This window comes from Astyanax mexicanus, chromosome 3 (genome assembly GCF_023375975.1).
Source record: "Astyanax mexicanus isolate ESR-SI-001 chromosome 3, AstMex3_surface, whole genome shotgun sequence".
NCBI classification, from domain to species: Eukaryota; Metazoa; Chordata; class Actinopteri; order Characiformes; family Acestrorhamphidae; genus Astyanax; species Astyanax mexicanus.
In genome coordinates, this window is record NC_064410.1 from 52,357,103 (window position 1) to 52,380,685 (window position 23,583).

General features: G+C 37.6%; 1 protein-coding gene across 2 annotated transcripts in view; it reads left to right on the forward strand.

The window, feature by feature from the left end:
- Nucleotides 1–23,583, forward strand: part of cap2 (cyclase associated actin cytoskeleton regulatory protein 2) — a 39,347-nt gene continuing 15,764 nt past the window's right edge. Inside the window, exons 1-5 of one of the 2 annotated variants that reach the window (XM_007245750.3) lie at nucleotides 1–153; nucleotides 6,910–7,035; nucleotides 8,916–9,016; nucleotides 14,187–14,264; nucleotides 22,979–23,122. In XM_007245750.3, the coding sequence (XP_007245812.1) occupies nucleotides 6,921–7,035; nucleotides 8,916–9,016; nucleotides 14,187–14,264; nucleotides 22,979–23,122 (438 nt within the window). In that variant the 5' untranslated portion in view covers nucleotides 1–153; nucleotides 6,910–6,920. Of the gene's footprint in view, nucleotides 154–427; nucleotides 449–6,909; nucleotides 7,036–8,915; nucleotides 9,017–14,186; nucleotides 14,265–22,978; nucleotides 23,123–23,583 lie in introns of those variants that run through there. The other variant, XM_022683326.2, reaches the window with a different exon arrangement.

Below are 23,583 nucleotides of genomic sequence, written 5' to 3' on the forward strand. Positions count from 1 at the left end.
CTTTATTTGGGAAGGCCGGAAGTGCGCGCGGTGCGGCGGTGCTATTGGCTGAGCGGGGCGCGAGAGCGGCGGCGCAGGCGGAGCGGAGCGCAGACTCACACACCGCTGATTTACACAGAGAACCGGGGAATAAACCGCGGATTCCAGCTGAAGGTAAAGTCTAAACCTCTGAATTACTCTAATATTATTACTCGTACAGACAGACCGCGCGCCCTGACAGCAGGTTACAGCAGTGCAGGCGCGCGCACGCGACACCGAGACAGTGACAGTCGGGCTGATGGGGGCGGGAAGCGCGCGCTCCACTGAAACGTGCCGCCGTTATTGTTATTGAGACACACATATACACACGCGCGCGCGCACGTTCACATTCACATCATCCGCTGTGTTGGCAGGAATATGTGAACAACAGCCACTTTTGTCATCTGTCGTCTTTTGTGTGTTGTCAGAGGTTAGTTACCTACCGTTACCGTCATCTTATAGCCCTTCCCCTCACTTCAGAAGACCCAGTTCTATCGTTTAGGCTACTTATCGTTTTAGGTCATTTATCATTTTCCAGCTAGTTAAGGATAGGGTATGGTTTTGTTTGAGTAATGAGTAAGATCAACCTGACCATCTGTTGTCTTTTGCATGTAATAGAGCTGCAACTGATGATTATTTTGGTAGTCGACTAATCTGATTATTGTTTTTTCAATTAGTCAGTGATTGTTTCTGCTATTGTTTCTACAGTAAAAACAGCTGAACTCTAGATTTGAAAGACATTTAGATGTCTAGATGTTGTTCAAATGTGGAAAGTACTAATATGTAGTGAGTAAATATGTAACCTGTTGTCTGAGCCATTTACACATCTCCCATTGCGTTTCTGTCCCCAGCGCTTTTGCAAATTAACGATTAGTCAACATTTTCGATTATATCGACTAATCGTTGCAGCCCTAGTATGTAACATTCCTTAACCTCTGTAGTCAGAGGTTAGTTACCCTTACCGTCATCCTGTAGCCCTTCCCCTCACTTCAGGCCCCCAGAAAGCGTTTGACACGAGGGTACGAGTTTGGACTACTTGTCATTTTAGGTCACCACCCTCCAGCTGGTTAAGTATGGTTAAGTAAGTTTGTTTGGTTTGAGTTTGATGATTTAGCGGGTGTACAAGCATGGTTTACCCTGACGATCTGTAATCTTTTATATGTTGTTAGAGTTTAGTTACTGTTACGGTCATCTTATAGCCCTTCCCCTCACTTCAGGAACCCCAGTCACTTGCACTGTCACTGTGTTTGAAGTGATGTGTCATACACAGATTTAGGGTGCTAGTTTGGGCTACTTATCTTTCCAGGTCAGTACGCTCCAGCTTGTTAAGCATAGCAATTTTTATAAATTAGGCGTAGGGCCTCTTTTACTAGCTTTGGATTAGCTGTCCTAACAGCATGATTATTCTGACCAATCTGTTGTAGAAAGCATTATACTGATTATTAATCATAGTGTTCCACCATGGTGACCAGGCTTGATGACCGGCATGACCAGAAAGACCATGTGAATTGACCCTGATGACTAAACTTGTCAAACAACATGATCATCAAGACTATGCTGGTCAATCAGCTTGACCAAGTTTGTTGACCATCACAACCAGCATGATGACCAAGCTTGTCAACTAACACAAGCAGCCAAAAGCTATGACAGATTGAATATTTAGATTGAATATGGCAACTCAACTGAGCCTCTCTGGCCTTGGAGATGTATGTGTCAATCTGAGTTTGATGGATTAGCTAATCTTGGCTAGCTAGTGTTGCAAACTGGAGATTTGCTGGTCTACCAGTATGACCAACCTCATCAGCCTAGCCAGTATCACTGAGATAGGTTATTCACCAGCATGATCACGATGCTTGAGCATGACAAAGCTGGTTGACCAGCAGGACCAGTAGGACCAAGAGGGTTGGCAAGCTGTTGTTGTTGGGCCCTTGAGCAAGGCATGTTTCTTAGCCAGGATGAACAGGGAAGGTTTAATGCATTATGTTTTATTTTTAAAGAGTGTTAATGATATGTGGTAATACCTTAAATAATTGTGCAATTTATCAGACCACAAGCACTGATAGTGTCATCTGACTGTAGGTTGTGACATCAGGTGATCAAAATTCAGTGTCAGGCCAGTGTCTTACTACCAGCATCAGTCTGATGTAGATAAGTGATTACAGCTGACATTGATTATTTGTTGGCTTAGTCCAGTGACATCCAAACATCACATGCCAGCTTAATAATGATACTGAGGTACCAATATCATTGACCAAAACTCAACATATTGATCACCCATCTAATGTTTGTAGCTTGATGTCCACCCAGTGCTGCATTTTAATGGATATGTAACCAAGTTATCCATCCAAAGTTCAACACCTGTACAATATTATGGTCCAACATCTTTCTAGTGTCAAACTGACATTTGGTGCTTGCTTGTGTACTGAGAATGAGTAGTTTTGATGTAGAATAGTAGAACCACTACACTGCTACACTTGCATACCTCATATAATGGGAACTACTATTGTGTTCATGACTTTTGCCATGTCTCATGGAAACTTAAGAATGCTGCTTTGACTTGAGGGATATGCGTATAAGAACTCCTGCAATTAATATGAATGTGATTTGGGATGGGAGTCATTTTTGTGTGCAAAGACAATTCTGCAGGTCACGATTAGCACCTTTCTACAATGTATTCCCACAGGGCACACATTGCACTGTGGATCGAGGAATGTTGAATACTTACATGACATTAGAAATGGAAAGTCCATATTGTCTAGCACCCACTATCAGACCAGGATCATCATGATAAATTTACGTACTACTACCCCAAGACTTTAGGCATGCCAGTGTATATCAAACCACTTTCAAAGAGCTTAGCATTTCGATTTACAAAGGATAAGCAAATAATTTCATTTACAGCATTTATATAATGCTTTTATCCTGAGCGACTTCCAAGGTTATTTCTGTTACAGAGGTAGGCCTAAATAGTGTTTAGGAGTCTTGACCAAGGAGTCTTATTGGTGTAGCACAGAATTCAGTCCCAGATCAGGAATTTAACCCCAGTCTTCCACAGGAAATGGTAGCTCACTGGCAGGTAGTAGTGTTATCCACTGCATCACACCAACCACAAATGATTCCTTGATCATTCTTTGTCCTTGAGGTGTCTTTACTACTAAACCTTAAAAGAACTCATTTGAAGCTTTGGCTCTACCTAAACAGACTCTTTTTTCTAGACTGAAACAATGCACATCACTCAAATACTCTTCTACTCTTTCACAGCATGTTAGCTAGTCATAAAAAACATTGGGTACCCTGTTTTTGCTGTTTAATATGTGCATTGCATTGCTGTTATATACTAGATTATAGAAAATGTCTCAAAAAATGTGACTTTCCATGACTGAGAGCCTGAAAGCAACAGGAATGCATGAAAAATGTGAATATGACGCCAGACTGACAGAACCATGCTGTGCCTTTCATTAGTCTCTAAATGCATTTTTTAGATGTATTCATAACTATGAAAGTAGCAGCAACCAGCAGCAGCTTTCGGAAACGAGGCAACAGGCTCACTGTATGGTAGCTGTGGGAACAGGCACTGTATTAGAGCTCAGCTCCAGTCTCGGTTATGTGTAGGAAGTTCAGGTTAGTTCACCAGGAGTCTCACACCTACAGTTTAGATCATGTACAGCTCTCAGATCATGTAATCAGTGGGGCATCCATCACTGTCTGGAGTTCTGACGTATGGGGGCCTCATGCTCTGGTCCCTGGAGCTGTGTGGCTACTTGGACGAGGGCTTCAGCTACCCTCTGAAATAGCGACTGAGGCCTCGGTCAGGCATTTGGCACGTCAGAGAGAATTCTCTAGAGAGATTACAAGATGACGTTTGCATTTCCACACAGGTTTACTATTAATTACTGCTGACACATCTCGGGCACAGAGAGAGAGATAAAATTGAGAGCTGCATATATTAGAGCGTACAGTACTGTACAGTATATGTGGAAGAGTGGGCTGGAGGATTTAGTGTATATGCAGCTTTTGGCATCCTTTTTGATTTGCAGATGTAGGTAGAGCTTAACCCTGGGTGGTATAGATGGAGATTCATTCTGCTCCCTGTGGGATACATATTTAGCACATTTATTTTACCCTAGGAATTATGTAATAAAATTTTACTTTGCAATATCATAAGCAGACTGTCTGCAGGAACGTTCAGTTCATTATATCGACTAGCAGACTAGAGTTGTAGTCGAGCTGTCAGGCAGTTGGCTAGTTAATAATACGATTATGCTTTGAACATTCACATGTCTCTATTTTAAACATGGTTCTTTATGAAACCACAACTAATTTTCCTTGACATCTTTTAAATTTTTAAAATACATTTTTAAAATTGTATTGTAATAATCATCAAGATAACTTTTCTGATCCTTTACTGTACCGAAAAAATGAAGGTAATAGGCAAATATAATTTAGTCCCATATTTGTATTACTTAATTTCATGCTGTAATCTCTAATCTAATGATAAACCCCAACTTACTTTTGTTACATGATGCAAAATTGAAACTCAAGAATAAAGTTTTGTTTTTTAAGTGACAGCAATGAAAATTTTGGTAATTGAAAAAATGACAAAACATTTTCTCTACCTCACTATATTGGAAAAAATGTAAGTAAGTTTTACACATAATTTTAAATTTTCAAATTTAGCTTCATTCAGTCTGATGTTACTGATCAGATTATCTCTGTACCTTTCCTATTTTACATTTATCCTCTAGCAATTGAGCTACATGCAAATAATTCTAAACATTAATTTCCTTTTTATTTTATTTAAACAGAGGCTACATATACAAATGACCAGTCAAAGATCATTTCACTTCTGAGCTCCGATTAGGCGCTATCCTATGTCATGAGAGAGATGGTAATCGCACAAATTGTTTGGCAGATGAGGTCATCTCTCTCTGACGATTCCCGGATTGGGTGACCAGATTCCATTTCTTTCTAACTACAGAGAGATCAGGGCCTGCTGTCCTCTTACTACTCTGCTACTCATACAGGTGCCCATCTCTGCATTTCTCTGGCTAGTCGAGTACATTTTAAGGCCCTGTACCATGGAGAAACATACAGTGCTGTTCACTACTTGCTACTGTTATTAATCTTATTCACTTCAGGTGTAAATGGTTTTAATGTTATGACTGGTGTACCCTCCTGTGCAACCTACAGATCAGTAATCATATCTATCAGTTACAAAGACACAGGAACAAAAACTGTGTGACAAATATTATTATAGTAATCATTTAGTAGTGAAACACAGAATGATTGACATCATATTGATTGGTTCTTTTGCTTTTGATTGATGTCTGAAACATATAAGTTGTCTGAAACACATAAGTTGTTTTCATGTGTTACTGTACCCCAACCCGAGTCTTCTGGTTTTCTTCACATCTCTATTAAATGTATATATATTAGACTTTATATAAAAGTTCTGTTTAAATTTATTATATTTATATATAATATATAATTTTCATCCATCCACTCACCTGCCCGTTCATCCATCCACTCACCTGCCCGTTCATCCATCCACTCACCTGCCCATTCATCCATCCACTCACCCACCCATCCATCCATCCGTCCATCCATTCATCCGTCCATCCATTCATCCATCCATCCCTCCATCCATCCATCCATCCATCCATCCACTCACCAGGTCACCCATTCATCTTCTCACCTGCCCACCCATCCATCTACTCACCTGCCCATTTATTCATCCATCCAATTCCTCACCTGGTCACCCATCCATCCATCCACTCACCTGCCCATTTATCCATCCATCCATTTACCAACCTGCTCACCCATCCATCCAGCTGCCCATCCATCCATCCATCCATCCATCCATTCATTTATCCATCCATCCACCCACTTGCCCATCCATCCATCCATCCACCCACCTGCCCACCCATCCATCCATCCATCCATCTATCCATCTATGTACTCACCTGCCAATTTATTTTTCCACTCATCCCCCATCCACCCAGCTGCCCATCCATCCATTTATTCACCCACCCATCAATTCATCTATTGCTTGTATTTCTTTTGAAATATCTAACAGTACAGAATAGTTTTGTTGCATCAGCAGGTGTGACAGAGTGTGAAGTTATTTCATCATTTTTCTGGTGTGCTTTTAATGTTTAGACATTATAAAGCTTGTGAAGAATTAATGTTAGTAGAGAGCAGGGTAGTGTATTACTGCAGTACAGAAACCCTGCTGTAGAATGTAAGACTGCATTCATCAAAGCTCATGTGATTAACTTTTTTTTACTTCATTTTGTAATTGAATTACCTGATGCATTCCTTCCCCTCTAGTGAATAGGCATTTAATGTGTGCCAGTAAACACTTTTCTGTCATAGACGCTGTCTTATTTTCTGTGAATCATGGGTATTTACAGGGCTGGAAATAATCATTTGTTAATGTTATTTTTCAATTACTTTTCATTAAGATAAATTAGTATATATGGTTTATAATAAAAGCATACTTGTTTATATTTATGTGCTGTGTGGTTTACACTTGTTTCTCTATCCCTTTAAAAATATGCAGAAAAGTGTTTTGCGTTCTGCTCGTTTAATGGAGATATTTTTTTTATTATGTAATAATCCATGTCCTAATATATGTTCAAAGGTCAATGGTAATGTTATTAAGTGTACCTTTATAGGTTGCACTAGTATTTCTATGTTTATATATTCAAAGATATGAAGATAAATAGTACCTGCTGGCATTACAGTAATCATTCAGTAATAGAGGTAAAATGTACAATGTCATGTACAAAGGTCATATCATCCAGCACTAGTTAAGGAAAGTGTGTATGAGCTATTTGAGAACATCATAAAGTATAAATAGATAACCTCTTAATATCTGACTTTTTACAGGCTTGACCATTATGGAAGCGCTAGTTGAGCGACTGGAACAGGCCGTGATTCGGCTGGAGGCCGTTTCATCCAAACTCCAGGGTTGCTCTGGAGGCTTGATCAATGGTGTCATTAATGGAATCAATGGTATTGTAATTTCACTGATACAACTATAAATTACTGGTCTAGTTTAGTCCAATTTGTGTTTCTTACTATATTTAAAACAAAATGCAACTGCAAGTGGGAAGTGTTACATATATGATATGTAATATATGATATGTGATTAAATTATTTTTTTGATGATTTAATATGTGATTAAATTTGAAAAGCCCTTTCCTTAATGTATTTCAAGGTGTTTACTAGAGTTGCACGGTGTACCGAAGGTTCGATTCTTTTTCGATACTACGTCATCACAAACGATTCGGTTCTTTAGCGTTCGATGCTTTCGATACTGTATATAGCCCAGTCACTAGCTTCAAATGAGTCAAATTAGTAGGCGCGATTTGATTCAGTTCATAAGAAAACTGATTCACACCGCAGCAGTCGGTGTGGCAGGATTCAGATAAACTTAGTGTTCTGAACAAATGAATCGATTCACGCGCAAGCCAGCAGAGCAGCAGCGAGTGTAGAATGGCGACGGCTAAAATAACAGATGTCTCTCGTCCGCGACTTGTGGACGAAACGGGCGCGAGGAGTGAAGTGTGGGAAAATAGTCTGAGAAGTAGGCATCTGTTTTTTATTTATATTTTTATTTTTAAATAAAATAACGAAAACTGAAAGTGAAACTAAACTACTTTATTTATTAGCGCTGTTTTCACTCCCGCAGTTGTACAGCGGGGGGTGTTGTGCCGATTCGGCACAAGCGCGGCGGCACCTCGCGGTCCGCGGTGTTAGTTGTAAGCTCTCGCGCTAGCCGCAAAATACGACAGAAAACACTGAGGGAGCTGCAGACTTATGTGTGGGACTAGAATATGAGCACGAGGAGATAAAAGAGATCCTTTACCTGTGAGTAGCTCACATCAGAACACGCAAATCTCTCTCTCTCTCTCTCTCACTCTCGCTGTGTCTCTTTCTCTGTTTCTCTCTCTCTCGCACGTGAACGCCTCCGCGTTTGACCTGCAGCAGTGTGTTTAGCTGTTCTTAAAAATCATTTTAATTAAATAATAGTTCTATGCTTCTATGTTACAGTGTTATTTAACATAATAGCAGACAAGCACCCTGATCTCTACAAAGAGCTGAGAAGTCGACAGGTGGAGTTAGTCAAGATACACTCTGTCTGTAGTTTTACTAAGATTTACTAGCGACTGCTTATTAAAAACGGTAAACGGTTGATTAATAAAACGGAGCAGTGTTAAAATGAACATAACATTGTAATGTTCTTCTGTCTCTTTATTTTCCTTATTCAGAACTTAACTTCTGCCCGCCCGTCAGGTTCACATAGTCAGGCTACCATTACCTCTGGTTTTAGTTTTAGTTTTTAGGAAGTGTTTAGATAATTATGTTATAGTTAAGGTTATAATAACGAAACTTGTTTTTTGTTCAAATGTTTCATTTTAGAATAAAAACGTTTGCACCTATTGTTCAGTGTTCAATCCAGTTCAGTCAAAAATAAACATTTTATGTTGAGATATTTTTATTGTTTTTTTTTTCTTCCAAGTATCGTTTTGGTATCGAGAATCGTGATACTACAGTTGGTATCGGTATCGAAGTCAAACTTTTGGTATCGTGACAACCCTAGTGTTTACTGAAAAATACAGTACATTTTAAGAACAGATAAGCGTTTTCCTTACATGTACTTTTATCTGTTTTTGCAAATGAACTCAAACTTCAAATTATTTTTAGGTATTTGAAATGTATAAATTTGCTTCCATATGCTTCCATAAGAAGTAGTTTCTTACATAGGATTAATCCCAGTGAAAATACTTTCAGTTATTGCCTGACCAGATGATTTATTGTTTTAACTAATTAACAGCATTTTTGTGTTATTTGATTTAATTGTTTGTCATAATATCATTCTCTCTTTAAAGGTGAAAGCCAGTGCATGGATGCATTTGACCGTTTACTGAAAGGTTCCCTATCTGAATACTTGAAGAACAGCCGGACTATTGGAGGCGATGTGGCTCAGCATGTATGTACTGTAGTGTTTGTGTGTTTTTATGTTGTCACCACACACATACATATATATTATTGATGATCCGATTCTGTAACTAAGTATGGCATCACACTACTCAGCAACAACAGTTACAATCATTGGTCACATGATTGCTGATGCACTGAAGGAAGCACAGGGAATGTGAAACATTATCAGTCTGAGGCTACTGGCTTCAGGAGATATGACTGTAACAGCCTAACAGAAACAAGGAAGCCAGAAGGGAACACAGACACAAGTCCACCCTAAAACACTGGTATTCTTTCACTGCTCTATATAAAACCTGACCGATTGTGTGCAATGGGTCAGCTGACAACACCAACACCTCAGTTTACCATAATCCCCTATTATTGTTTTAATTTAAAAATGAAAATCTCAGTGTTCAGTCTAACTGAAAAAAAATTAAAATCTCACAGCAGTGTCTTGGCCAAGATATGGAACAGCACACATAATAATTTTAAACACAGACAAACAAGGTTAGAAAAACAACTCACGTTAGAAAACCAGTTATCGTCAAACCATAATAAATTGTATAAAACCTCATATAAATCAATTTAGCATACATTCACTGAATAATATATTTAAAGGAGTTCAGTAACAGCAATTGCAGTCATATGAAAAAGTTTGGGAACCCCTATTAATCTTAATAATTTTTACTTCTAAATATTTTTGTGTTTGCAACAGCCATTTCAGTTTGATATACCTAATAACAGATGGACACAGTAATATTTCAGGATTGAAATGAGGTTTATTGTACAGAAAATGTGCAATATGCATTAAACCAAAATTTGACCAGTGCAAAAGTATGGGCACCTTTATCATTTTATTGATTTGAATACTCCTAACTACTTTTTTTCTGACTTACTGAAGCACAAAATTGGTTTGGTAACCTCATTGAGCTTTGAACTTCATAGCCAGGTGTATCCAATCATGAGAAAAGATATTTATGGTGGTCAATTGCAAGTTCTCCTATTTGAATCTCCTCTGAAGAGTGGCATCAAGGGCTCATCAAAACAACTCTCAAATGATCTAAAAACAAAGATTGTTCAACATAGTTGTTCAGGGGAAGGATACAAAAAGTTGTCCCAAATATTTAGAACTAAAAATGATAAAGATTAATAGGGGTGCCCAAACTTTTTCATATGACTGTACATGCTTTTGATGTAGCAAATTTTGTTTTGGACATTTTTTTAATCTGACACTAATACCAAGATTAGTATCACAGTACTTCACATCAAAATATACTTAAATACTTCATACCAAACAAACATTTAAAAAATTGTTTAAAAAACAATGTACACAAAGATTTTGTATTTTTTTATTTTCTAAATTACTTTTTCATCTTTTTCAAGTGCTAATGCCATAAAACACAAAACATCCAAAAATGGCATGTGATTTTCCCTGATGAGAAAAAAAACTGTGGAAAGAGTGGGTGGTAGTGAACAGTGAGTGAAACTGAACAGAAACTTATCTGGGAATTCCCAACTTTTCCCATGACTTCGCTGTACCTGTCATATGTCTGTTTTATGACCCATTCTGAGAGTCATTCTCCCAACAGGTCAGAACAAATGCAGCTCATCAACAGAGAAAGCCCTAATAAATCAGAGACCGCTCAGTGTAGAAATACTACATACAATATGTCATGCTCATGTTACTGTCCTGTAACATGTAAACAGGCTTTGTAATGGACTTCGGACTCTTAACTTGAAGAGCACAGACTCTCTAAAATAATCCTCCTCATTAATCAGCTGTCAGACAGTGACTGTGCTCTCACAGCATGACCAGCAGCTTCTTTTACGCACTCAAGAGATCATGACCCCACAGGAATATTGCCGACATTTGTCACATAATTGCAGAAAGGATATTACAGAACAGATGGCAATTGTAGTCTAATTATTGCCTTTTCGTACAAAAGTCTGTTTTGAGGAGCTCTGAGGAGCACATAGAGGACATTTAGAGCCTCTGCTAAATCTGTGTCACTGGTTGATCATTGAAGAAGTGAAGGAAACAACTTACTATTGTTCTAAGATCGTGATTAAGTGTTATTTAACCATAAAAATTCCACAAAGGTTAAAAATATTATGTCCTAGTCAAAATTGGGAACAGCATACATAACAGTTTGTTCCCAAAAAGACACACAAGGCATTGTCAACACAAGCTGAGAGAAAAAAATATCATCTTCATAGTAGTTCATTTTAGTAGTAATAATTTGACAGAATTTTAAACCAGTCCAGCAGTTTAAGTTTTTTTCCACATCCATTTTTTGAGGAATATACTTAAATCAGTTGCCAAACAGTGATTAAATGTTCCTGTAGCAGACTACAGTTCAAAACACTCAAAAAGAACACACAGTAGTAATAATAGTCCATTTGGCAAGATTCCTAACACTACATTTACCTCTAACTCTGTAACATTAAAAAAATATAACTCACACTGGATACGAGTTTCAGCCAAATGGTATAATTTGAAATGGGCTGTGAGATCTAGAGTGTATGGGGTTGCTTCTTAAGAGAAAAGTAACACCTAGACTAAAGCATGTTCAACACTATTATATATCAACATTTACAGGTAAAACCATCCTATAGCAACACTAGATTTGCGTACCTAGTGTAGTAAATTAAAATGTAGTAAATTAAGTTTATCCATCAATTCCATAATGAAAGATTGTGTTTAAGTAAATGGCGGCATTTTAGTTTTTAAAGGATAAAACTTAAAGGTGATTAAGGGTGCAAAGCTTCATAAAGTGGAAGCTTTCTAAAAAAGCATGAGTAGACTGATAAATTACTGTGTTGCTCAATTAGTGGACTATCCAAATATATTAATTAATTTATTAAAGAGATGACAGGAAAAATAATATATTATACAATAAATATGTGCTTAAATATATATATTTAAACATTACAAATAAAAACAGTTTTACTATTAGAATATTTAGAAATATTTAGCTTAGTTAGTGCTTAAATGTGTGATATATGGTAAAATAGGGCATGACCCTCCCAGTTGACTGACTCAAACATCACTAACAGTAATTAAAAAGATCTTAAACTGTGCAGCAAAACAACTTAAGAATATCACAAAACTTAAAGCATTCTAAACGGACAAGTTAAAAAAAATCCTAAAGCAAGAATACATAGACGTAGTTTGATACAAAGTGTATTTTGTCACATTGTCCAATGAAAAACAAGTGTCTGCAAAACAGCAACAGGAGAGAAATAAAAACGTCTTAACTTTTAATTGAAGTCCATGTAAAACTAGTTTATTTCAGGTAATATTGGAGAATTTCTGATTGTTCATTAATTCTTCATAAATTTTTTTTACATATGTTTGTAGATAGTTCTTCTAATAAATAAATTGTGAAAGTCTCTCTAAAATAAAAATACATTAACCTAGTGGCACCAGGTCTAATTCCATGTATTAAGCTCCACAGCAGTAAAATTTAAAATCTGTTCTCTCATGCACTTTTACAGCTGTTCTCCAACTCTAAATCCTGTTACCAAGCCCTGTGATACACATATTTGTTTTGTTCTATCTCAGATGTTATGGGAAAATGTTTCTATGTCTGTCCTCTTTGTTTTTATTTGTCTTTATTGTTTTTATGTTTTTACATTTTATGATGCTATACAAGTATATTGCATTAATATTACTATTAACACTGAGCTGTGGAGCAGTGGAACTGTGTTCTTTGGAATGATGGTGCCCCATCCAATAATTTTGGGATGAGTTGGGGACTTAACGTCCTGAACTCAGCAGTCAGATCTCCATAGCAATGCTCTAAAATCTAGTAGAAAATGTTTCCCTGGTCAGTACAAACAGTTACTACAACAATACAAGGGCACACTGTTTTTGTACTCTTCATTTCATTGAATGAGCCTGTGCCCCGGTGATTTTATAAGGGGACTCCTGCTTCATTTAACAAAATGTGTCCCAATTTGCAGAGACAGTAGTCCCACTCATAACACTCTGGAAACAATAGAAGATGGTAAGGAAGCATCTCAGCACAAAGATGATGATTTTGAAAGGGTCGAGCAAGCATCACACAGAAGACTCTCTCTACCAGTTAAGAAGATCCTAACACTAAGAGGCTTTTGGGAAATTGGACTCAGCTAAGCTCATTAGCAGTGTAGCAACATCAAACATTAGACGGTGTTGCTCAGAACCTTTGAAGCAGAAAGTGTGAGAATTACAGAAAACAGTTTCATAAAGTTCCTTTACCACTAAAGGCAACACTTAACTGATCCAGACCCTCATCACTGCTGGAGGAGGCTGGAAGGGAGAATGTTTTTATCCTGCAGTCAGAGCTCCTTTTATGGTCATGCCCTCTGGGTTCCACTGCACTGTAAGAGGAGGTCTTTTCCCAAACATTGGTTATGCTTCATTGGATCTGACCCTCCTTGAAGTGTGTGAGTGGCTGTGTGTGTGGTGCAAAAGAAAAACTACAACCTATGTATACTATGAACTAAATTTGGACTCAAAGCTCAGAGTTGCAAACACTACAGATTCAGTTCAAGGGTGAAGTTTATGATGGTAAATGTGTTATTATAATTGCAATAATTGATTTACTGGTAAATGAAAAAATCATAAACAATTACATCTGATATTCCATCTAAACCTTCAGCTACATTTTGGCAGAAACAATGTGAAATAAGTTATTTATCCACGAACAAGTTTAAACCTTTAGATCACCTAAATGCTATGATTGTGGTTTATAAAGGAGCCCCAGTCAAGAGACTCTTAGCAGTTCTAAGATCATAAGCTCTGAGCATATAATTTCTAGTGTATTTCTAGTATTCTGACTTTTGCTTTGTTTTTTTTTTTAACAACGTCTCAGTTTTATCCTTTGATAAAGACGTTTTTACCTTTTAATAAAGTCGTTTTTACCTTTAACTTCTATTACTTTTGTACTTCACTATTGTAAGTCGCTTTAGACAAAAGCGTCTGCCAAATGTAATGTAATGTAATGTAATAACCCTGTTTGCCTAGGATACGACCCCTGCTTTTTGTATTGGGTGTGGAATAACTGCTGTCTGCACTTGTGTCCATTCTCATTACCTGTTTTTTTTTGTTGTTTTTTTTTGTCTCATTACCACCTTAATTTGTGCCTGTTGTGTGTTAGTATGTGCTTTAATGTGGATATGCTCTTATTTTACAGGCGGAGATGGTACAAAATGCCCTGCAGGTGCAGCGGACATTCATCAAAATGGCCTCCACACACCAGGAACCTGCACAGGTAAAGATCACCAACACATGGCCCATATTTCTCAACAATTGTTACTTCAATAACTTATGTCTTTTTTATGTTACATTTAAAGTGTCATAATTTGTTGCATTTTATTCATTATACATACATTTTATCTTATGATACATTTTTACATTATTATTTGTTTGAAACGCGATGTCATCTTAACAACATTTTTCCTTAAATTTTTCCAGCACTAAAGCATTAAAGCTCTTTTTCCAATCCAGGTGTTGATAACTATAAATAATACAAAACTCCCATAAAGAGAGCTTTGGGGAGGTTTTAATGAACAAAGTGATATAAAAACAGAACTTTTTGTACTTTTACTGATTAAATAAACTTTTACTCCTTAGATAAGAAGCTATTAGTTTCTAATTTTCCCAAACGAATGAACATAATTTAATGATTTTTCATATTATGGGCCCTTTAAATGTTAAAAACTCAGTTTTTAAAGGACCCAATCTGACCATCTGTTCACCCTAATCATTGCTGAAAATCAGTTGGTGGCAAATGTTGTTCATACGGTTCAAGTCTTTCATTTAACAAGGTGTCAGCCCTGCCCCTATACATTACACACATTCCTCAAGCCTATACATTCCTGATGAAGGTACTGATGTGGGCAGACTCGAAAACCTTCCAAAAGGACACCACTGAAGGCTAAGGTGTTCATAGGCTGGAAAGGTTCAGCGGGTTTGCCCTGGTTTATACTGCTATACAGTGCTCTTCCTCTCCTCCATACGGTTCTGAGGTTATGTGGTCAGCCATGCGACGTTGGGCTCTCTGTGCACATAGGGATTACCACCACTGTTCAAAAGAACGCCAATACAACACATTCCCAACGCTTCACACAGCGGCCCCGGGGGAAGTCTGGGGGGCCAGCCTGATGTCATTCCATCGGACTTTGGTTTGTGTTGTCTGTTGCCCAAACAGGAAGTGATTAACTTCGTGTGTGGAGGCCATTGGATGAGGGAAGAAGTAGGAATTAAGTCGTCTAATAAACAAACAGAACATTGAGAAGTGTTGAAGCTGGAGCTGTTGTTTAAATGGAGGTCTTATTTGGAGGATGATACACAAATAATAACATTTGCCCTGATTTTTATTTGCTAGCAAAGGTTTCCTCCATGCTTGGTATCTCTTTGGTTGTAGATGCTGCCTCTTTTGCCATGTCCCATTATAGTTGCTGTAGGATGTGTGTGTGTGGGGGGGGGCTCCTGCATTGAATGTGGGAGTCTCTTGTCTGTACCTTCTTTTCACACAAGAATATTTTGTTAGACTTAGAACTTTTTTTCACATAAGAATATTGTATTAATTACACAAAATACTTCTAGATTTATATTCTTCAGTTTCATATGCTGAGTTACAGCTCTGGAAAACATTGAGACCACTTCAGTTTCTGAATCAGTTTCTGAATCAGTAAAATTAACATTCTTGTTTTATTCTATAAACTACAGACAACATTTCTCCCAAATTCCAAATCAAAATATTGTCATTTAGAGCATTTATTTGCAGAAAATGGGAAATGTCTGAAATAACAAAAAAGATGCAGAGCTTTCAGACCTCAAATAACGCAAAAAAAACAATTCACAAAGAAAAAAAAATCATATTCACAAAGTTTTAAGTTGAAGTTTCAAAAAAACATATTTGGTGGAATAACCCAGGTTTTTAAACATGTTTGGCATGTTCTCCTCCACCAGTCTTACACACTGCTTTTGAATAACTTCATGCCACTTCTGGTGCAAAAATTCAAGCAGTTCAGCTTGGTTTGATGGCTTGTGATCATCCATCTTCCTCTCGATTATATTCCAGAGGTTTTCAATTTGGTAAAATCAAAGAAACTCATCATTTTTAAGTGGTCTTTTATTTTTTCCAGAGCTGTTTATTAGCTCCATCTCTTAACACTGTTCAAATGAAGATTAACTGTCCAAATATGTAAATATGTTCAAAAAGCTTTTCATGAGTGTCCAAAAAAACCTTTAAATTCAGAAAAATACCAAAAATACAGAAATTCTGAAGAGAATTTTGACTAATTGTATATTACAAAATTAAGTATTTTGGTTCAGAACAATAGCAGCTAAAACTGGCTGCAAAATCCTGGTGGCTTCATAATATGTTCTTTTATGTGCATTATTTTTATGGAAGTGCTATAAAATAAGACAGACAGGACCACAGTATTGGATCCGAAAGCAGGGGTTAACTCTTCCAGTGGATTCCCACAAAACGTGAATGGAAAAATTCTCCAACTGAATTAGATGTGCCCAAAAAAGAGCAGGGAATCTCCAGAGTAGTACACACTGCCCTCCCTGGAGTATGCAGGCAGATCGTATTGAATTATATACCCTTTCTACACCCTGCTCAGATGTACACAGACACATTCATCCCAGCGCTTTCTGAACTCTGTATATAATGGTGTTGTGCATCAATGCATATAGCAGTGTGTGAGTAAGACTGTCAGTGTGCTGGAGAGCTGTAAACCTCTGGCTTCTCTCTCACTCTGTCTCTTTCTGTGTTTGTGTGTGGGGCTGAGGTTGCATTCTGTGGCTTTTTATGGTCATGTTCTATATTTGAGCTGCTGTGTTTCTGCGGCCTTGGTCAAGTGACAGGCCAGTCGGTGGACGGTGAGCAGTGTTTGTGTGTCCTGCAGACTAGAGAGCACAGCTGCTACTCTTTGTAATTCCCTCACAGACTTCCTAGTGGAGCTGAGATGATCTCAAGCAGAACTCCCGGTCAAGGGGTTCAGGTTTAGGGGTGCATTAAGGTTGGGTTAATTTGAGTCATTGGCTGTAGAATAGGAAGGTCCACAGTTTTGGAGTGATCTTAGAACACATGGTTGTACCTTATCCCCTTAACCACTGAATGTCCTCATAAAGAAAACAAATAAATATTAGATTTTTATTGTTTGGGACAAAATAATAATGATTTTAGATTTTCTGTTTAAATATTCACATTTTATTCTATTAGTGATAGGTCAATCCGCATTTTTTAGTTCCAGTATAATTCTGATATACAATGGCTGATACCGATTCAAATTCAAGATACTTTCCACTCTTTTAAAAAAAAATACTTTACATTTTATCATATATTTTTTTTTATATTATCACTATTATTGTCTGTGTTGTGCTTAAGGTCACAGGTCACATCATGAGGTGATTCTAAAAGAGACCATACAAGCACATCTAGGAGAGCAAAAATAAAATGTGTATTAATATTTATATTATATATATTAATTTAAGTTAAATGCATTTCAAAGCAGTTTACACTCCAGTAGGCTGTGAAATTCACCATTTTCTACTAAAGTCAATAATCAAGGAACATTGAGTAAAATATATAGTGAGCCACTTCTCTGTAATATCTTTAGTCTTTGGGTCATCTGCTTAAGTTTTATACACAGCAGAAATAAGTGGTTCTCACAGGTAAAGTCTCAGCATATGCTGATTAATTAAACAGGTTAATTATGTGATACAAACATCCACTCCACAGTTGGCAGGCTTTACTGTATTGAATTTCTTTTTTATTAGACTAAAATATCTCCAAACAAGCAACATGTTATTCAAACAAACAATTAAGTTCACTAGTTTACTCAGTTACCGGCTGGAATTGTTGTAGCTTGTGTAAAAACACAGCAGATACTTTATTAAACTGGCTAAACACAGTACACTTCTAGCCCCATGCTGCCTTTACTTTCATTACAAGTAAACTGTTGCATTTCAACATTTCCACACTGAAATATCTCCAAACAAACAACATTTTAGTCAAAGAAGCAGCCAGGCTCACTGAGGCTGAGGCTGTGGTGGGTTTATGTCACACTTTGGAATTGGAATTTGTATTGTTGATGTGTCTGTAATGTGTTAGCATTACAGTTGGTTTATGGTCCAGGGCAAGCTATGGACTGGAATCTGGATTGGTATGCGAATCAACTGTGTTCCCCTGGTATTTGATATATAAGATATTGGACTGGATCGGTCCCATCTCTTTCTCTCTCTCTCTCTTTCTCTGTCTCTCTCTCTCTCTCTCTCTCTCTCTCTCTTTCTCTCATGTCCTTAGACCCCCACTTCTGTTGCTGCAATCCAGTCCAGTGTTTCATCATCCAGGTCCATTAAACCATGAGTGCCATTCGTTGGCCAGAATTTGGGGCAGCTAGTGATCACATGTTCCACTGTTTGTGAAGGGTCCCCACATTCACAGTGGACTCTATCTGTGCGACCCCACTTCTGCATTGCCTTCATCCCCACTTCTGCACCCCTGTTCCCAGGTGATTAGGGGTTGTCCACTCCCTATGGGTAAGGTGCTGGACAGGAACATCTGTTGGATTTCTGATGTATTGATGAAGTGTAGATGGCCCTGCTGCCTTACACTGGTCCTTCCATCTTGCCTTTACCCAGAAAGCCTTGGAGAGATCAGCTGGTGTTGTGTGGAGCAGTTCCTTGGGCATGTGTGGCAAAGGGGCGTCGGGACTTGAGTTCACATATCTAACCTCTATCAAATATTTGAGATAACACATGTTAAAATCTGAACACTAACCACACATACAAACACAATATGCTGAATTATTAACTGTTAGTCACAGATCAAGCATAATATTATGACTGAGTTTTGCTGTGCTGGTATGAGTGGATCAGACACAGCAGTGCTGCTGGAGTTTTTAAACACTATGTTTAACCACTCACTGTTCACTTAATCATACACTCATTCCTTGCTGCTTCACCCTGTAGATAAAGTAAAGTCAGAGACAGAAGCTCTGAATCTGGTGCTGTACAGTTTGTGTTGGTCATCCTCTAATCCTTCATCAGTGGTCACAGGAAGCTGCACATAAGGCGCCTCTCACAAGACATCGTTGGAGGACTATTCTCAGTAATTATCGAGGTTAAGGGCTTGGTTGGGATTTTTTTTTTTAAGTTATAACTTGGGTCAGATTAGATTAGGCATGTACCTAACCACACTTGTGTAGATTAATCCCCACTTTTCCCTCTTGAAAATCCTAGTCAGATAATTTTTCTTGGTCAGTCCAGGTCTGATGAAAGAAAAAGAGAAGGAGTAATTTCGCTTCAGGGACAAACTTGCTTCATTCATGGCCCGGAGATAGGCAGGCTATTTCTGTCCCTCTGCCCTGAGCTGATAGAGATATGAGAGGGGAAGTCCAAGCTGATGCAGGGGCAGGTACGGGCTGATGACTCAGTCTAGGGCTACATTTATGTTGACCCAATGCCTCACTGCTCCAAGAGGTCATCTAACAATCTTCACTTCAGCTAATAATATATAGCTCTTAATTTGGCCTCAGGGATACTCCAAGGAGCAATATTACGTACATGTCAATGAGGGCATCCTAAACTGTTTGGAAATGATGGTCGGGAGTTGACCAATCCTTGTTCTGCCCAGTTACCCTTATTTGTAGCAGCTGTTGCCAGGTAAATTTGTAAAAAAAAAAATGTGTTTTGTAGAAAAGTGTTTCTTTGTGTGCTTTTTAAACCTTACCTTTATCTGGAATTAATCAGTGTAATGAATATTTAATATGAAGAAATATGTATAATATGCATGGGAGAGAAGTTAAGTAATAAATTAGTCTATAAATTGTATAAAGTGTTAAAGCTGAAACATCATAGAAGCTATTTTTTAAATAGAGGCCCTATTGGAGGAGATATAGAGTCTATGTTTGTGGTTGATACGTTTCTAATAATGAGCTTAATCATTAGCTTTAGCCTAAGGGCTCATTTATTTCATTTAAATTTATTATTAAATTATCTAATATTTTATCTAATCACTTTTATGATTGAAACACTGTCACAGTTCTAAACCAAGTTATACACAGTAAACTAAAACTATATGCAAAAAAAATACCCCAAAATAGTGGTATTCTCTGAGTACCGGTAATAGAATTTTACCTAATGATATCTGTGCTGTAACAATGGTTGTAATCCAGTGAAACGAGAATGAACGAATAACGACTCAATATTAGACCCTGTGGTTTTATCATTGAGAATGCTTTGTACCAGAAAGCCACAGACTGTGTTCAGAGCTACACTCTACTACTCTCAGCATGTTATGATGAATGTGCTACTAATGATGTACTATTGTATAATCTTGTTAGAATATTATTATGCGGTTTAGAACACAGTCATAGTCTCAAACCCATACCCCATATAAAGTTTACTTAGTGTTTAATGGTGAGGTTACATCATTTTGATCATTAAAAGCATTAAAACTACTCTTTTTGCGAGTTAAACATGTTATATCATACAATAATCTTGATTCTAAGCCATTTTCTGCTTAAGTTTATTTTTAACCTTGGTACTCTGTCTTAATAGCAACCATGACGTTCACACAGTGCATGAAAGGACTGCCTTTATCCACAGAAATGAAAATCATGTGTATGTTGTTAGAAAGAGATTCCTTTCCCTCCTCTCTTTCTCTTTTTCTATCCTTTACCCAACCTCCCCTTTTAGAAATACTGCACACACACACACACACAGCTAAACTAGTCACATTAACACTAAACTAAGTCTTGTAGCCCTATTTTAACAATATTAAGAGATAACAATAATAAGACTGAACTAATACAACCTAAAATAAAGTTACGTTTTTGGCTGAATCTTAAATAACTTCTTACGTCTCATTTCATAAGTAGTAAATGATATAGATCATAGTTTATGTGTCTGCATGGGAAGAAAGAGAAATCTTCCCCTTTTTTAACAAAATCTTGTAGCCTCAGAGAAGCTCCTCCAATTTCTTTTCTAATAATACTGTTCTGAACATCTGCAGCCGATGTGCTTCACTTGATTCTAGTTTTACACTTTTAAGTAGTAATAATTCTGGGGGTGTTGTAATTTCTTTCTCACAAGAAGCTACATTTTACGTACACCCAAAAACCTCAGTCTCTGCTTTGGTGTTCGTTCCTGAACAACTTACTACCAGTCACATATTTTCAAGCAAAAAAACTAACAAAAAAAAAACAATCTTCTTGTTTCTATATTCGTCCAGTTTTGCCTGGCTTGAGTAATGTGACTAAAAGAAAGTGCAGTATTTTTAACCTGGATAAAAATAAGAGCAGATACACACATTTATTTTCCCACCAAGTCATCCAGAAATTCAGTGAATATGTGAATGTTGAGTTCAGCAGCAGCAGCAGACCGGTCAACATGTTAAACACAAGCAGCGATCAGAGCAGTGTGTTCCCTTTCTCCCTGTTATGTTGGAGTAAACTCTAAACACTGGGCCTGTGCAGTGCCTTACAAGGCCAGCGGGATCCCCCTGTCTGCAGCTGGAATGCTGGCGAGGAGAGAGGTGGAGCTCTCTGGACGTTTGACTGGAAAAACAAGCTTTCTATATTGGATGCTCATTCACGGTCTAATTGCTGCTTTTCATCATTGTATGTTTATTCCACTGTTGGGTCATAAATCACCATAATGTTGTTTAGCAAGCTGATGTTTTGCAATCATAGCCTGGTGTTGCATATTGTAGGATAGCGATGCCCTGAGACACCTCAAACCTGCAAGTAAATCTCAGTTTTCTACTAATTACTAATGGTACCTAGTTTTTGAGTGTAAAGTATGGAAAAAAGAAAAAAGTGCCAAAGTTGAGTATACTTAAAAATGTATAATATATTAAAGGAGGCTGGCACTTACTTAGCTTTTCTCCAAAAGAAGAGCACCGAGTTGGACACTTTGTGTCTTTTTCTGTCACTTAAAAGCACACTTTATCCTTGTTTTTGCAAAAAATAAAGGGAGGAGCAAATCACAACTGGTACAATTGTTAGAAAAAATGTCGGATAACAAGTTTAGCAATAATAATTTGCACTAACTTGCCAAACCAACATTAAAATTAGTATATACTAGTGCATCTCAAAAAAAAGTTACTTTATTTCAGTAATTCAGTTCAAAATGTGTGTGTGCTAAGTCCTGCTGGAAAATGAAATCCGCATCTCCACAAAATTTGTCTGCAGAGAGAAGCATGAAGTGCTGTAAGATTTTTCGGGAAAAAGCTGCACTGACTTTGGACTTGATAATAAAACACAGTGGATCAACACCAGCAGATGACATGTCTCTCCAAACCATCACTGATCATCAGTAAATCAGAAAATACATTTCATTTATAAATCAAGGGTTCAGAGTCTGGAGGAAGAGTGGAGAGACACACAGTCCGAACTGCTTGAGGTCTAGTGTGAAGTTTCCACAATCAGTGATGGTTTGGAGAGACATGTCATCTGCTGGTGTTTCATTTTTCAGCAGGACTTGGCACACTGCCCACACTGGCAAAAGTACCAATTGGTCTTATATAATATTCTAATTTTCTGAATTTTTTGGGTTTTATTGTCTGTAAGCCATAAATCATCAACAATAAAAAACCAATAGCTCACTCTGTGTGTAAAACATCTATAGTTTCACATTTTGAGCTGAAATACTAAAAACAGTAACTTTTTAATGATATCCTAATTTTTTGAGGTGCACTAGTAGTGTAGTATATCTTATAATGTTAGCGTGTAGTATGCAACTGGGACACCGACAGTACTTGAATCAGTTGAAGCAGTAGTGTTAGACAAGAGAAAGCACAAAAATGTGCACAGTGTAGGACCCCCAGGACCTGAAATGGGGCCCCCTGTTGTAGGATATGATCTAATGAGGCTAGCTCTGACAGTTACTACTATAGAAAGAATTTTGACCAAAACTAACTACAGAAATGTTGTGTGTGTTTGTGTGTGTGTGGCCTCTCCTCAGGCAGAGCTGGCAGATCTCCTCAGGCCCATCTCAGAAAAGATTGAGGAGATCCAGAACTTCCGAGAGAAGAACCGAGGCAGCCAGCTGTTTAACCATCTGTCCGCCGTCAGTGAGAGCATTCCCGCACTGGGATGGGTTGCAGTGGTGAGTTTTGTCATAGTGCTGCAGTGTGCAATTATTATACACACTTCCTCAAAATATTTTACAGTGCTGTACAAATAAAGATTATCTATCAGAGCACTAGCTGTGCAGTTTTCAGACTAGATCATACGCAATGGTTTGATTTCCTGGACGGGTGTTAAGCCTAGTTGTAGATTACATTTTCATTTTAATTAATACTCTCTACTAGAACTGCTGAGTAGTCCAGGACTAGAGTTAATCCCTGTCTGGAAAACCAGTCCTATACTTCCAAATGTTTGTGGCCACACCTTCTAATGAATGCATTCAGCTAGCTTTAGTTGCACTAATTGCTGACATAATGGTGCAAATGCACTCACACAGTTTGTCTAGTCCCTTTAGAGAAATACTGCCTATAGACTCTCTGAAGTAGATAAACAGAAATATCTGGTATAATCTAGTGAGGTTAAACATAGTACTGATGTGTA